This window comes from Gymnodraco acuticeps, unplaced genomic scaffold, assembly GCF_902827175.1.
Source record: "Gymnodraco acuticeps unplaced genomic scaffold, fGymAcu1.1, whole genome shotgun sequence".
In the NCBI taxonomy this organism is placed as follows: Eukaryota; Metazoa; Chordata; class Actinopteri; order Perciformes; family Bathydraconidae; genus Gymnodraco; species Gymnodraco acuticeps.
This window is the reverse complement of record NW_022991575.1, coordinates 979,960-995,223: the sequence shown is the minus strand read 5'-3', so window position 1 is coordinate 995,223 and position 15,264 is coordinate 979,960. Positions and strand designations below refer to the sequence as shown.

The window sequence follows — 15,264 nt, the reverse complement described above, 5'->3', positions numbered from 1 at the left end:
GAGTAAGTACTGAGTACTTAACTGTTAGAATATAATTGGGACCCTCTTTAATGGTCACACATGCAGAGCACACAGCACACACAGGGGGTGTCCGGTGCCTTGCTCAAGGGCACCACGGCAGGGCAGGAGGTGAACTGGGACCTCTCCAAGTAGCAGTCCACACTCCATATTTTAGGTTCGACCCTACAGCCCCCAGTCCAAGCCCCTACTGACTTAGCCACTGCCACTGTTGTAATGAAAGTCAATTTTATCATCATTAAATGTTAATATAACTTTCATCAACTCCATTTAAGAGACATATATTGTAGATTTAACTTTAGTCAGTTTTAGGGTTAAACCTTTGTATCACCTTACCTTGTCCAGTTAAACCCATAAATATACAGTTGTATTGACTTTAAATGAAAAACTAGGTGATAATTTATGTATTAAGAAAATCCTGCTATTTCTTGAGAATAATTAACTATTCAAAAAGCCTCTTGGATCAGCTGGAAATGAATGTTTTCTGACTAACTTGTTTGCACAGGGCGACAAAGATACAAATGTGATGATCTTAAAGAATGATCTTAAATGATCTTAAAGAATCTTAAAGATGCATGTAGATTAGATACAGTATATTAAGGAGTTAAAGGGCCCTATTATGCTAATGTTCAGGTTCCTATTTGTGCAACACATATTGATGCAGCAGTTAATCTTATCTTATATATTAATATAATAAACAGTGGCATACTAAACACTTACAGGTAAGATTGTATTGTACAGTTCTGGTTTTCAGTAACTTAGTCTTATAAGTTACAAAGTGTTCTTCTTTATTTCATTTATATAACATGTCCTCATAACATTTAAGGCACAGCTCTCTATTTCTGCTTTATGTGGAACAATAACACTATTAAGTAGGTCTCTAATGAGATTAGCTTCTTTTGCTAAAGCCCTCAAACCCCAAGTTACAGTTATATCATCAACACAAATACTTATATAAAAAGGGTCAGTTAAAAGTCCAAAGTTTATCTCATTCATGTCATGAAATGCATTTTCTTGCCAAAGTCTACATCTTTAAATAATCTATTATACATATTGTATTCAACTGTTTCCTATATAATAAATTGTCTTGTCAAAGCCCTTACCCCAACTGCTCATGTGGGTGTGATGATTTTCTATGACTTTTGTTTGTCTTGTTTTTTAATATACATTATTAGATTATTAAATGTTTAATTAATGAATGTATTGTCATTTCACATATATTTGTTAACTCACAGGCTTAAATTGTCCTTATTGATTAGATTAGATTTAATTTATTTGTTTTTTTATAGTAATTTTTTAGGGCAGAGTGTCTTTATTATATAGATGCAGCGTTGTAAGGGGGATACAGAGGGGAGGACATTTCCTAAATACTTCTACAGGCCAGTACCTGACCTGCGCACCACGCAGCAAGGACAGGGACCCCTAGACTGGATTTAAATGTATTGTACCAGAGGGATATTTGCTTTCACAGCCATTACACAGAATAGTGCATATACAGATAGCAACCAAACATATACTGTAGATAGCAGCTTACAGATATAGCATACAGCTGCCAAACTACATGAAGCTGTCCTGAAAAATGTGACGGAAGTGCTTACAGTCGCTGACGTTATGGCTCCTCCCGGTGGTGAAACAGAGAGAGAGAGAAAGGGGCATCCCTGCATGGAAACATAATGTATGTGCCTTATGTTACTTCATGACACTGCGCACTTGTTGTTCCCACACAGAGGCGGTGTGTGTGTGTGTGTGTGTGTGTGTGTGTGTGTGTGTGTGTATGTGTGTGTGTGTGTGTGTGTGTGTGTGTGAGTACATGGAAGCGTGGTGTATGCACAGTGGAGCCTTGTCCACATGTGAGGCCGTTATGTGTCCCAGTGTGTGCCAGTGTAACTCTGTGTCATTATTACTGAGTGAGGGATCAGACAGGATGGACAGGGAGAGGAAAACATCTTTGACCCTTTAATTTGTGTTTGCATGGCTGGTTGTCAGCCATTTGATATTGGTCATTGATGATAAAATACAGGTTCAAATATTTTATTACCATAAAACCAACTTCCTGTCTTGGGTTCTTAGTTCCAAGCCATTTAGTTCCTATTGAAGACATCAATCTTTAGTTTGAATGTTTAAAGGGCCCTATTATGATCATTTTCAGGTTTTTATATTTGTAGGCCTATGTTGTGCTTCTACTGTGACATGTTTACACACTTTAATGTTCAAATGTTATTTCTCTCATACTGCCTGTGCTGCAGCACCTTTTTTCACCCTCTGTCTGAAACCAGAGCCCAGTCTGCCCTGATTGGTTAACTGACCAGCTCTGTTGTGATTGGTCCACCTCCTAGAGATGTCCCGCCCCTTAGACTATCACATACAATGTGCACAGAAGCACGAGTGTTACATAGTTATTTCACTATGTTACGTAAGTAAGCAAAGGAGTCGAATTAAGGCTTTTGAGGCAGAGGGCGAGTGTGTGAGAGAGAAACTCCCTCTGGAGGGAACTTTGGGATTTTAGCCTTTGCATGCACAAAAGCCAATATAACGCACTACATGAAAGGTAGACCCCTAAAAACATATCGTAAGGCCCTCCTAATCAGTTGTCATGGTGTGAAAAGTTCATTTCTCGCTAAGATGTACTGCAGATAAGTATAAAAGTGCATAACATCTCAAGTTAAACAATACTTTTCATTGAGGCTATACAGCACTTTAATAAATGTTCTTGTGTATATGTTATATGTAGGCCTGTATGTTTCTATGTGTACAGTATGTACCACTTAAAACAGGTCTCTCTAACCTTAAGAGTTAGCCATGTGAGGAAATGTTTTCAGCTGCAAACATTCCTCTTCTGGATCCCTCCCAGAATGCATTGGTGCCACCAATAAAGAATGACCCGTCCTTCTAAAACAGATGCAAGTATTTTAGTAGGAGGCTGCGAGTCCTCTGCTGGCAGGCGCTTAATGCAATATGTGCCCGTAAGATGAAGTCACAAACATTGCAACTGTAGTCGACTCCCACTGGCCGGGCAGCACAGACGGGGCATTATGTGGACGAGTACCAGCTGGTACCACGGGCTCCTCATCCTCCTCCGGGACTTCATTTGTTGCTGCCTCTGAAATCAGGACATGGAACTGAAATGGAAGAGCCAACCTGTGAACGTTCTCCTCGGATGCGTCGTGGCCCTCTGCTTTTGTGCACTTTGTCCGGCTGAGAGACGTGAGTAGAGCTCTGATTTCTCTGGAGGGAGTCATCGGCCCGTGGAGGGCAGGAGGCGATGTTGATGAGGCTGCTGAGAGTCATGTTGATGCTTTCAATTTCTCCGCCTTTAAAGCAGTGGTAGCCAGGGGGTGTATTATCCCTCATGAAAAGAGTGAATTAACCATTTTTCTGAAGGACCTTTGGAGGCCTGACAGGTCAAAACACTCTTAAGCCAGGGAAAAACAGACTGAAATACTTCTCTTCTTTCTGATCCCTTTGGATCTGCAGTACATCTTAGAGAGAAGTGTACTTTTTACACCATGACAACTGATTAAGAGGGCCTTATGAAGTTTCTTTAGGGGTTTACCTTTCCTGTAGTGCGTTATATAGGTTTTTGTGCATGTAAATGGTCTGCAAAGGCTAAAATACCAAAGTTCCCTCCAGAGGGAGTTCCTTTCCCACAACCCCCCGGCTGAAACGCCCACATTTGACTACGTTGTTTACTTCTGTAACATAGTGACATCACTATGTAACCCTTGTGCTTTTATTGTATAGTGCTCCCTTTGGATCAGAAAGAATATTGGGCTCTTAGATTGCATAACCCATTGAAGGGTTCCTGACCCAGAGTCCCCTTGTTTGAATGGGTTCTATATATTTAATCCACATAACCAGTCATGGGATTTTGATTTCAGTGCAGCATGAAAAAACACTAAAAAGCATATCCTATAAGAATACATGTGACATATCAGAGAAAAAAATAACAACCTGAATATTTGATTTGGATTTTTGTTTGAATTAAGGTTTGGTGCAGTTTAAACTCACAACATGTTCATTATTTAGCTTAAATGGTAGAGGTAGGCTGGTTCTTAGAAGTAGGCTAGCTGTTCCCCTATGTTTCCAGCCTTTATGCTAAGCTAACAGTCTGCTTGTGCTTCGTATTCACAGCTGATATTTCTTTATATTATATATTCTCCAAGATGAAGTTAGTTCAATTCAATCTTTTTACTTTCCCCCAACATAGTACAATGTTGAGGAAGGCAGCCTGAAGTTGTGGCCCTTATTTGTGGAGGGGCCCTTTGTGCGAATACATTTTTTCATTGGGCTCAGATTGAGCAGATTCCTGGATTAAAATGTGTTTATTCAAACAGCCAACTAATTCACACAGAGATACTAGTGGGCCAGGTCATTTTACTTGATTATATAAGTACTGGTTTGCGTCTGGGGGGAGTCAGGTGATAATAACAGGAGGCCATTAGCACATTTTGGTCCTGGGGTTTTAAAAAGTAAAGGAGCTTGGATAGCTTGTTGCCATTTAGATTGGATGGATTGTTTGATTTTTAAAGTAGTTAAAATAGGGAGAAATGCTGTCACAGACAGAGCCCAAAATGTAATGTAACGTTTGCAGTGTTTATGTCCGACCAACAGCCCAAACCTCAACATTTATATTCAAACATTACAATGTTTTAAAGGAAAAATAAGTAACCTAACTAAACAAACAATAATTAAACCTCTATGTAATGTAGATATGTATCTCCTCATTCACAATAACCCTGCTTTCCCAACAAATTTCCATTCCACGTTTGGATACAATTCTTCTAATGCTCCCACTTAATGCTGCAGGCCTTGTGTTGACCTCCACTCTATTCTCTCCACTCTGATGTATCTGATGCCTCTCACCTCTCAGTGTGCACGGTTCCTCCGGGCCCTGTGACCGTCCCTGAGAACAGCACGCTGGACGTTGAGGTGGTTAAGATCGACTCCATTAATGATGTGGAGCTGACCCTCACTGTGAACCCTGAAGATCTGTTCTACCTGAAAGGAAACGCTCTGATGGTGAAGAAAGGCCTGGACTATGAGGTGAGAGTTTAAAACATGTGATCCTAGCCCTTATAGTCAGCAAACATCTCCATAAGGATCCTTTACATTTGTTTTTAAATTGTTGTTCTTAAAGATGTCAAAACAATATTATTAGATATATATAATGATATAATAATTGAATTATTCTGACTTTTATTTTACTCTTGTTTGTTGGTAATGTATTATGTTAAGTTCTGTAGGTCACCTAAGTATTTCTTCCCCCTTTTTTAAATTGTTGCACCACCTGTATAGTCACTACTGTTCTATTTTGCAAAAAGGAAAACAAAATTCAGATTGCAACGTTAAAATGCAACAGAATCAAATTCAACCAAAAATGCATATTTAGTCATATATTGACTTTTAAGAGACCTTATTATGCTTTTTGGGGTTTTCCCATTCCTTAAGTACATGTACATGTAGGCCAGGTAACCAACCAGAGCAGGCTGGGCTCTGGTTTCAGACAGAGGGTGAAAAGAGGTGCTGCAACACAGGCAGTATGAGACAAATAAAGACCTTTTTGAACAAAGCATGGAAACATGTCACAGTGGAGACACAACATACACATATAAAACTGAAAATCAGTAGAATACAGTATGTCCTGTTTGGGTAGAGTCCTTGAACATATATTTACTTAATTATGGCAACTCAATTATCTTCAGTACTGGTGTTTATAATAATGTATTGTTCGTTAAAGCTCTGTATAACTGCTGTGTGTTTGTATCAGTCGTTGGATAGTTTAACTCTGACGGTGTGGGTGCAGTGCAGCAGAGAAGAGTCCATATCTGTGAGTAAAACAAACACAATAGAACGACAAAGGAGCCAATACTAAACTAGTGAACCAAGAAGATTGCTTTTAAACAGCAGTAAGAAGGTGAAGAACTCTGTTAGTGTTTCTGATTGTAAACTGAGCTTCTTCTCTTTAAAGGTGAACGAGCCTGTTGAGGTTTTAGTTGAAAACGTGAACGATAACCCTCCAAACTTTGCACAAAGCCATTACGTACTGGAGGTGAATGAGGTGAGTGTTGCTGGTGTTTTACACAAGTGTGTGTGTTTCAGGTTTCTTACACCCTGTGTTGACTGAGTTGTATCTCTTGCAGCTCACTGCAGTCAACTCCAGTTTGGGACTGATAGAAGCCTCAGATGTGGATTCAGCGCCGCTGTACTATCGCTTAGAGCCTGCAACAGTAAGAAGGCATTTAATGTCATGAGGTGCTGATACTGGATTATTTAAGAGAACCGCGAGATGCAAAGGAAATATGAAACAGTATGTGCTGTATGTATATTTGTCTATCGAAAGCAGGCAATGCAAAGCAGATACTACAGGCTGTAAGTGATATACTAACAAACCCCTGAATAAAACGTTTCATAATATAGATAGTTACAAAAGTGAAAACATATTTGTAAAATTAACTATTTTACTTCAAATATAATTTGTTAATTATATTTATTTACTTACTCAATTTAATGAGGTTTTAATAAATTTTAAACCAACAAATATTGGGAACCACTCTCTTGAGTTATGCATGTTTTTTATGCAGAGACAATCATTATCTATGATCTATCTATAAAAACATATTTTACCTTGTTTATTCTATTTCATTTTCTGCATTTTAATAAGCACGGATGTATCTAATTTAAAAAATGTTTTTATCTTTTTCCAATAATTGTTTTCATGTAAAGCATTTTGTACAGAGAGATGCTAAATGTAGTTGTATGTGATATATGTTTAGATATGACATATTTCTTGTCCCTCTGATTGTTAAACCAGGATAAATATTTCCGACTGGAAAACATCAACACTCCAAAGATAATTATTAAAAGCATCCTGGACTACGATGTTGTGCAGAAGATCCCTCTGGTTTTACACGTGCAGGTAGTCATCATTTATTACAACAACATCCAGATGTATCTGCTTCTCTGTGACCTTTGACCTGTGAGTATAAATCATAATTTCCCAGGACACGCTCAACGGCTCGGCCTCCAACGAGCCCTTCTTCACGTCGGTGGCCACCATCACGGTGCAGGTGAAGGACGTGGATAACCGGCCGCCATGGTTTCAGCCATGTTTGAGGACCAACTTGGGAATCGCCAAACTTTGTGTGAGCACCGGCTACAGGGGCAAAGTCAACCTCACCGAGAAGGAGGTGAGCAGCTGCTTTTTCCTTTGATTTAATAAGAATGATAAAACATCCCCTCACAGCGTTTACCCAAACACATGCAGGTGCAATTAATATGTCTCATTAATGTCCAACATCTAGCTCCATCATCAGGTCAACATTTGAATCGTCCAAGACTTGTTTATGACCAAATACCTGCAGAACTAATGGCAATTACAACAGCCTCACGTGTACTATGCTAACGTGCTAAAGTTACATGGTGGACATACTGCAACTGTAGACTTTTAGGTTGTGGTCGAAGAGTCTCAAAAATATCCAATGTCTTTTCATTGACTTTATGTTAATTTAACAGGACCAGGATCACCTGAATGCACCATCAGGTTAGACCTCTGTGATAATGAAATATACACCCTCATTAGTTTCCGTGAATGTAACATGTGTCAGTGTCTAATGTTGATGGGTTTAAATATAGTGTTATGCAAAAGAGAGTTATTTCTCACACTGCTCAGAAAGTGAAGAGAGGTGCTGAAAACTGTCTAGAAACTTTATCGAGAACTTTCCCTGAGACGACATGCGTTTCATCAGATGTTTAACTCATTCAAGGACTCATCCAGGTCCCCCTGTGAGATATAAAGCCTTGGTTTGAATGATTTCAAATGTGTGCAGCAGAATAATGGTGTGATGGTTTTAACCCGCAGGACGGGCCGTTGGTACTGGAGCCGGGTCCGGTGTTCGCTAAGGACGGAGACAAGAACCGGAGCGAGGTGATCAGCTACAGGATCCTCCGAGGTTTGAATAGAAACAACTTTATTTCTCGATGCCTCCAGTGGGGATGTTCTCAGTTAATATTATGTGATAGCACATTCACCACCCCCTGCAAGTCTCTTTTCGTTATTTGTTATGATAATTAGCTTCCTTTAATAATCAAGAACCATCTTTGAAAAAAGAAAAAGAAAAGATCTTAAAAGGTAATGAAATCACATGTTCTCAATTAGCTGACAAATATTATTTTGTGTTTTCCTCACTGGTTTAAAATAAAATTACTGTCAGGGTTGCAGGGTTGTTATTTATTGCACAATTCACTTTTTCATGTATTTTATACATAAACATGTGTTTCCTCTGTGAGAGAGAGAGAGATTGTCACGGATTGAAGAGATTCTGAAAGTTTCAGGAAGAAAGAGACCCTCTCTTTTTGTCCTGATCCATCTATATAAAAACCTGTCTGAAAATGAGCTGATCAGATTTTGGCCACTTTGTGATGTCACAATGTTTTTTTGGGTTGTGCAACCATTAGCCAATAACAAACCATGGTAACCCCCCCCCCCCCCCCACCTTATCACTCGAATCTCCTCCTAGAGCACCATTGGGGTTTTTCAAACCAATCATCTCACAGAGGGCGTGGCCAGCAGCAGCTCATTAGCATTTAAAGCTAGAGACACAGAATCAGCACTTTTGAAACTGGGCTGAAACAGAGGGGATTATGGGATGATAGAATGCATGATCTGTTTGGTATTTAGAGCCACACACTTCAGAGACATAATAGGGGACTTTTAAGACTTTAAGACTGCATTGGTTTTAACTATGTGTACCATAATAAACTGGACACTTCATAAACACTTTATGTACAGTCATTAGTTACTTTATAGAAGGACCTGCTTTAAATATGACTTTCTTTGAAATGATTCATTGCATTTTTGTTGCTCATAGTGTTTTCTTTCATTACCAGGAAATGAGGGGAATATTTTCCAGATTGATGAGGACACAGGAAACATCTCCATGGCTAAAGCTGCTGACATTGTCGGCCCAATAACTCTTACTGTTCTGGTACCAAAAAAACAAATACATTCTGGCCTGTTATTCTGTAGTGATTTTGAATGGAAAATAACTGAATGTAACTCACGTATCGTCCATTCCTGGCCCTTCAGGCGTCTCAGGTGACAAACAGGGATCAGTTTGCTGTGACGCAGGTGACCATCGAAGTGATGAAGAAAAGCAGGAACCCTCCTCGCTTTGAGAAGGAACGATATGAAGGTTTTATCTACAGCAACTCTGTTCCCGAGAGCATGATCCTCAGAGACCGGAGCACCAACCGGCCCTTCAGGGTCAGAGCGCGGGACGAGGACTTCGCCGCTGTGAGTGAACTAGTCTATCTATCAAGCTGATACTCCAGATGTGTTGCAGATACCTTTGCCCCCAAAACAGTTTGACAGGATTTATTCTGCAGTGAGTTTAGCCAGAACTAAGTCTCTTAACCCTGCTCCTAATAATATGTATGTATTAACATTGCATCAATTGAGCCTTTGTATCATAAGAGGTTCATTGTACAGAGCAGATTATTTTAAAGAATCATCAGGACATTAAATTAAGTATACTGTCTCTCAGTTTCTTTCAGTACCAGTTTGAGATGTGTTTTCCTAACTTGTTTCCCCAATTATAATAATTTACATGTTAGTGGTTAACTTCCAGAAGATTAGGGCTGTGTGTTCAAAAAGTCAGCTTTCACATCGAATATGATAAAACCTAAAACATTTTCCGTGTGTGTGTGTGTATGTGTGTGTGTATGTGTGTGTGTGTGTGTGTGTGTGTGTGTGTGTGTCTGTCTCAGGGTACAAATCCTGATGTGAAGTATGAGGTTCAGTACAGCAGCTACGTCAACGTCACCACCGACGGGTTTGTTATTTTGAAGAGAGTCGTGAAGACGGAGTCTTTTGCACTTCAGGTGACGGATGTGCCAACCATTTTTTAAATAAAGTACAATTAAATATTTTCGTCTCCATCTACTGGCACTTTTTTTTAACTTTTAAATGATTTTTTTCTGAATGCAGCTCAGAGCTGTGGACTCGGCGACAGGGGAGTTTGGATCAGCTGCCCTCTCTGTTCAGGTCATTCCAGGTTAGACCATCCCTGTTATTCTCTATCATACTGACTGAGGAATTAACATTCATAGTACTAGTAAACCTGGACAACAAAAGTGTTTATTTAGAGATAATATGATGCTGTACTATTTAAACAAAATTAAAATATTTAACACCATGTACACAAGTTGTTGTGCTAGAATTATCTCGAATTAAGCTCCCCAGCATCCTGTTGCAACCCCTAAACACAAGACCATTTCCTACTTTAACAGTTTTCTGAGGCTTATTCTTACTTCCCTCTCCCTTCTCAGCGGTGGCCATCCCGTCCCCCTCTAACGTCGGCTACCGTCCGGGCGACATGGCGCTGCTGGGTCTGGTGATGGCGGCTCTGCTGGTTCTCTGCCTCATCGTGATTGGTTTCCTGATTTCCCGCTTGTGGAAGGGAAACGGCAGCATGGACAAAATATGTGAGGTCAGTCACATCGTTTTTTGAGCATCTAAAATGTTTTTAAAGCATGTTTTATTGGATATTGTATTGATTTGTTGTGTATTTAGGCCGTTTATTTATTTTGTACAAGTTCTTGTTGACCCAGTATTCCCATTTCAATGGAAAACTGATGCATAATACTACTCTCTTATGTCTATGTTAAGAATTATAAACAACATTTTATTGTACAGGCTATTGTCAATGTTTATTTACAAAGTCAGTTCAAAATGCTCTTTTTTTGTTTCATTACTCCACATAAGTGACTTAAATATTGTTTTACCAAGGAAGTATTTAGACACAGACCTTTTGTGGAGCTTAGCTTAGCTGAGCATAAAAACAATAAGCACGGGAAAAGTTAGCATTGCTCTGTCTATAATGCTCTGTCTCATAACCTCCTGGATAGATACATGTTAAATACAAATAAAATGTAATCAAAGATTGCTGCGATATCGGAAAGAAGTAGGTTTATTTTTAAGTGGAAGAAACTGTAATTGCATTGTCCTTACTTTCGTTATTCTTCAAATGACTTTTCAGAGAAACATTGACAGTAGGTTCTACAATAAAAATATTATTTTTCTTTGAAACTATCAATTTGTTTTGGCCACTTTCAAACAGTGTGGAAGCCTTTGTTCTCAGTGGCACCTCCACTCTGTGATGGTTTTTCAGTAGTGGACTCAGCTGTTTAATCCTGCCTTTGTCCTCCTGTGTGCCTTTGATGAATATTTATTAGCTGAAATCCACAGAAGGGCCGTGTTAAAACATAAAATATGAACATACGCTGGCATCTGTAGCAGTGAACATGCCTGAATATCCTCCATGCTTCATTACCTGCTGTTTTAATGAGGGGCCTCTCTCCTGCCTGCAGTGCCTGGGCCCCTGCCTGAAGTCGGATCAGCACTCCGGCCACAGGGACTCCCTGCAGTACACCAATGACGGCTTCCAGACCGAGGGCGACGCCAGCCGCGGGGGGGGAAAGCGCTCCAACCACGTGGTCCCCAGACGGAGCACCTTCCCCCAGGCTCGAGGCCGGGTCATGGAGGGACGGAACCGCAACTGCTCCTCCTGTGGCGTCTGCAGCAACCACCTCCCCAAGGGGAGCCCCTCGGTGAGGACGTCCAAGAAGGGAAGGGGAGACGGGGACGAGTATGGCATGAGGTCCATGGCTAACAAGCAGAGGAGGAAGGAGGGCCAGAAGACCGTGTGGTTCAAGCAGAGCGAGGACTCCTCCGACATCGAGGTGGAGATTATCCCAGACACTGTGGGCCGGGTGGAGGAGGAGACGGAGGAGGAGCTGGATATGGAGGGGGTGGTCAGAGATCCGGCTGCCCCGCTGAGAGAGGCTGAGGGGGAGAAGGAGAGCGAGAGCGCAGAGCCCGATGAGGAGAAGGACCGCGGTAAAGAGAAGGGAGGCGAGGAGAAGGAGGGCTGACAGCAGAGGTCAGAGGTCAGAGGTCAAACTCCAGATGGAGGATGAAACTCAGCTGGTTGTTGTTGGTGTCACTTTTTGGAGACAGCAGCAGGGAGGACTCAGGAGTCCAGCATGACACTTCCAACATCTCTGGATAACAGAAAACCCCAAGAATACATGCAAGTATCCAAAAAGTATTTATTATTTTCCACCGTGAGTATCATAGTATACACCATCCTTCTGTATACAATATTGCAGAATACACTATGAGATCAATACTCATAAAGATGACTTCTCCTTTTAAAGGTTCAGTCTAGATTCACACATCTCTGGTGTTATTCTCGTAGTCTTGGCTAAAATTAAAGCATCATTGCTACAAACAGTCTGTTCCCAGATCTCTGCAGGTATTTGGTGAGTACAATGTTCTTATTATGTAGTATTATGTAAAAACGGTGGCCAAAGTTACTAAAACAAGATCCAAGTTGTATTAAAGGGAAATGTTGTAAATGGATAAGTAAGATTACTTTCTAATAAGGCACCATTTATTTAAACACATTTATAAATTACTAAAAGGGCAGCAACTAACTTTTAATTGTCAAATTATCTGAGGATTTATTTCTCAATTAATCCAATAACTGTTTCCTCTTCATACACTATGTTTACATCACAATTGTTTTAAGCCAATTTTGAAGTCTTTACGTATTGCTTTGAATGACTTAAAGGTCTCTTATCGTGCAAAATGCACGTTTTGATGTCTTTTTTACATAAATGTGTCCCCGGTGTATCAGGGATCTCACAAAGTGTCAGAAAAATAAAACCCTCTCTCTTTTCCTCCGTACCCAAATCTCTAAAAACGGAGCTGATCCACATTTGCTGCCGATATGATGTATTATCGGAAATGTAGGATGGCTTTACACCCACGGCCCTATCAGAAACAATGTGCTATGTGTTTTGGACGTAATATGGTCTTTGTTTACATTAGCAAGCATCGCTAACACTCAGGGCTAACCTGTACTGGAGAGTATGTGTAAAAAAGCAGGAAATAAAAAAAGGAACTCACCTTGTGGTAAACCCGCAAGAGAAAAAGCATTTGAGTTCCATACTGTTTCAGAAATAATCCTTGAAGTGGTTTGGAACATGATATGGCGTTTAATCACAGCAGCATTTAGCTGCATCTGCAGGCAGAAAGGAGACCTCACTGCTTGCCTTGCCGTGCTCCAAAGGGGGCGGGGCCAGCAGCTACTGACTCAGCACTTTAGTAACAGGGCTGAAACAGGGATATGAGAGGGATGTCTAAAATGCATGATCTGTTTGGTATTTTGAGCAAAACACATCATAAACATGTTTTTTATATATTTGTATATATCTGAGACCCATAATGCATGCCTAAAAATAGCACGATAGGAGATCTTTAAAGGTCACCTATCCTACTCTTTTTCAACAATATATTATAGGTTTCAAATATATATACAAAACATGTCTCTGAAGTGTTTGGTTCGAAATAACAAACAGATCATTGTATCATGCCTCATACCTCTCTGTTTCAGCCCTGTTTCAAAAGATCTGATTGTGGGTGTTTCTCAATGTCGAGGAAGCTTCCTTGGTAGGACATGTCCCTCCGAGTCAGGTCCTTCAGAAGCGAGGCAAGAATCCTTCCTAGCCTCGGAAAACGAAGAATGGTGGAACAGGCTAACAGGTGTGCGTCATATGCGAGGCCGCGCCTTAAATGGAGCGTGATTTCCGCCAAAGATTTGGAAATTGGTCCGTGCGCAAAGCATTGTGGGACCACGGAGGATGCACATGTGCAGCCTCGAAATTTCCCGCAACGAAGGACGCCGGCCTCGGTAGAATTCCAAGCATCCTGGACATTGGAACAGTCCTTCGGCGGGACTCGATGACGTAGCATCCTTGAAATAGTGGCTCTGGAGCAGCCTTCCTCGATATTGAGAAACACCCTCTGTGTCTGCAGCTTTAAATGCTAAAGAGCCGCCGCTGGCCACGCCCCTCAGAGAGATGATTGGTTTGAAAAAACAAAATGGTTACCTTGGTATTGGCTAATGGTTACACAGCCCAAAAAAACATTGTGATATCACAAAGTGGCCACAATCTGATCAGCTGGTCAACAGGTTTTTATATAGATAGATCAGGACAAAAAGAAAAGGAATCTTTTTTCCTGAAACTTTCCGAATCTCTTAACACAGAGGGGACACATTTATGTATAAAGGAAATGCAAAAAGTAGATTTTGCATAATGGGTGACCTTTAAACTTTAATAACGATTATAAGAGTTGCTTTTTTGTAAGATGGGAAATGTAGCACATACAGAAGTTTGACGTTTAGGCTTAAAAAAATAGTTGTTCTTGGCCTGTTTTGTGAGCTTTATAATTGTTGTATCCACTAATACTTTTTTATTTTACGTGCTGTAGTTATCATTGAACAACTCTTTGTTTTGAAGAAATTGTTCTATCAACATCCTCAAATTCTTAATAGAATACTTTACAAATTAAATATATACAAGTATAATATGGATTAAATGGTTCATAGGCAAGCTTAGGGCAAGTGATGACTCACTAAGTGATCTACTTTACATTAGTAACTGAATTAACCCTTTATAATCACGGTTATAATGGATGCCTTATTAGAAAGTGGTAATGGTCGGGTTATTGCAGTGTGTGCATTCATTTGAGGAAGTATTTGGGATTTTTAATTAATGCAGATAGTTGACACTCCCTTGTGGTTATTTTATTTGTGTGATAATTGTTTTTTCAGGTCAGGTTCTGTGATGATGTTTTCAGGCTCTTCTTGTACAGGCTTTACTAAACTGGATTTTATATTGAAAAATATGTGAAGATAAAATGTATCTACTCGTACTAAACTGCTGAGGGATTGTGTTTCATGTGAACTGTATTTATATTGAGCATGTTAGGTAAAATAACTACCTTTATGGATAAATCTATTGTTGACATTTTGTACATCAAAGTGGTGAGGGAATAATAAAGTTTGAAAGATGACTGCCTTGAAAGTTAATATTTTTTTCTTGTACATATTTTGCATTTATGCTGAGTTAGATATGAGAATTCATAAAACCTTTATATCTGTACTTTCAGTATGGCGCTAAAGCTAGCAAGCAGTTAGTTTAGCATAGCATTCTGACTGGAAACATATACCAACTACAAATTGCTAATAAAAAGGTTGCGGTATCAAACATGATACGCTGTTAACTCTTTTTGACCAGATTAGCAAATCATTCCTAAAACCGTAATTGTTTTTGCGAATCAGATAATCTTCTCGAGGTGAAATGTAAAACTGGTGGACTATTCTTCTTTTTCACACCATG

The 15,264-nt window shown here is 39.9% G+C and overlaps 1 protein-coding gene across 1 annotated transcript; it reads left to right on the top strand.

Moving 5' to 3' along the window:
- The first annotated feature begins 2,981 nt into the window (after positions 1-2,981).
- Positions 2,982-13,278, top strand: cdhr5a (cadherin-related family member 5a). The gene is made up of 14 exons (XM_034197550.1): positions 2,982-3,222; positions 4,889-5,061; positions 5,786-5,845; positions 5,987-6,076; positions 6,159-6,245; positions 6,830-6,934; positions 7,020-7,205; positions 7,877-7,967; positions 8,905-9,002; positions 9,104-9,310; positions 9,784-9,897; positions 10,004-10,070; positions 10,345-10,505; positions 11,386-13,278. The coding sequence occupies exons 1-14, from the start codon at positions 3,132-3,134 to the stop codon at positions 11,947-11,949; spliced, it is 2,094 nt and encodes a 697-aa protein (XP_034053441.1). The 5' UTR covers positions 2,982-3,131; the 3' UTR covers positions 11,950-13,278.
- Positions 13,279-15,264: the final 1,986 nt, after the last annotated feature.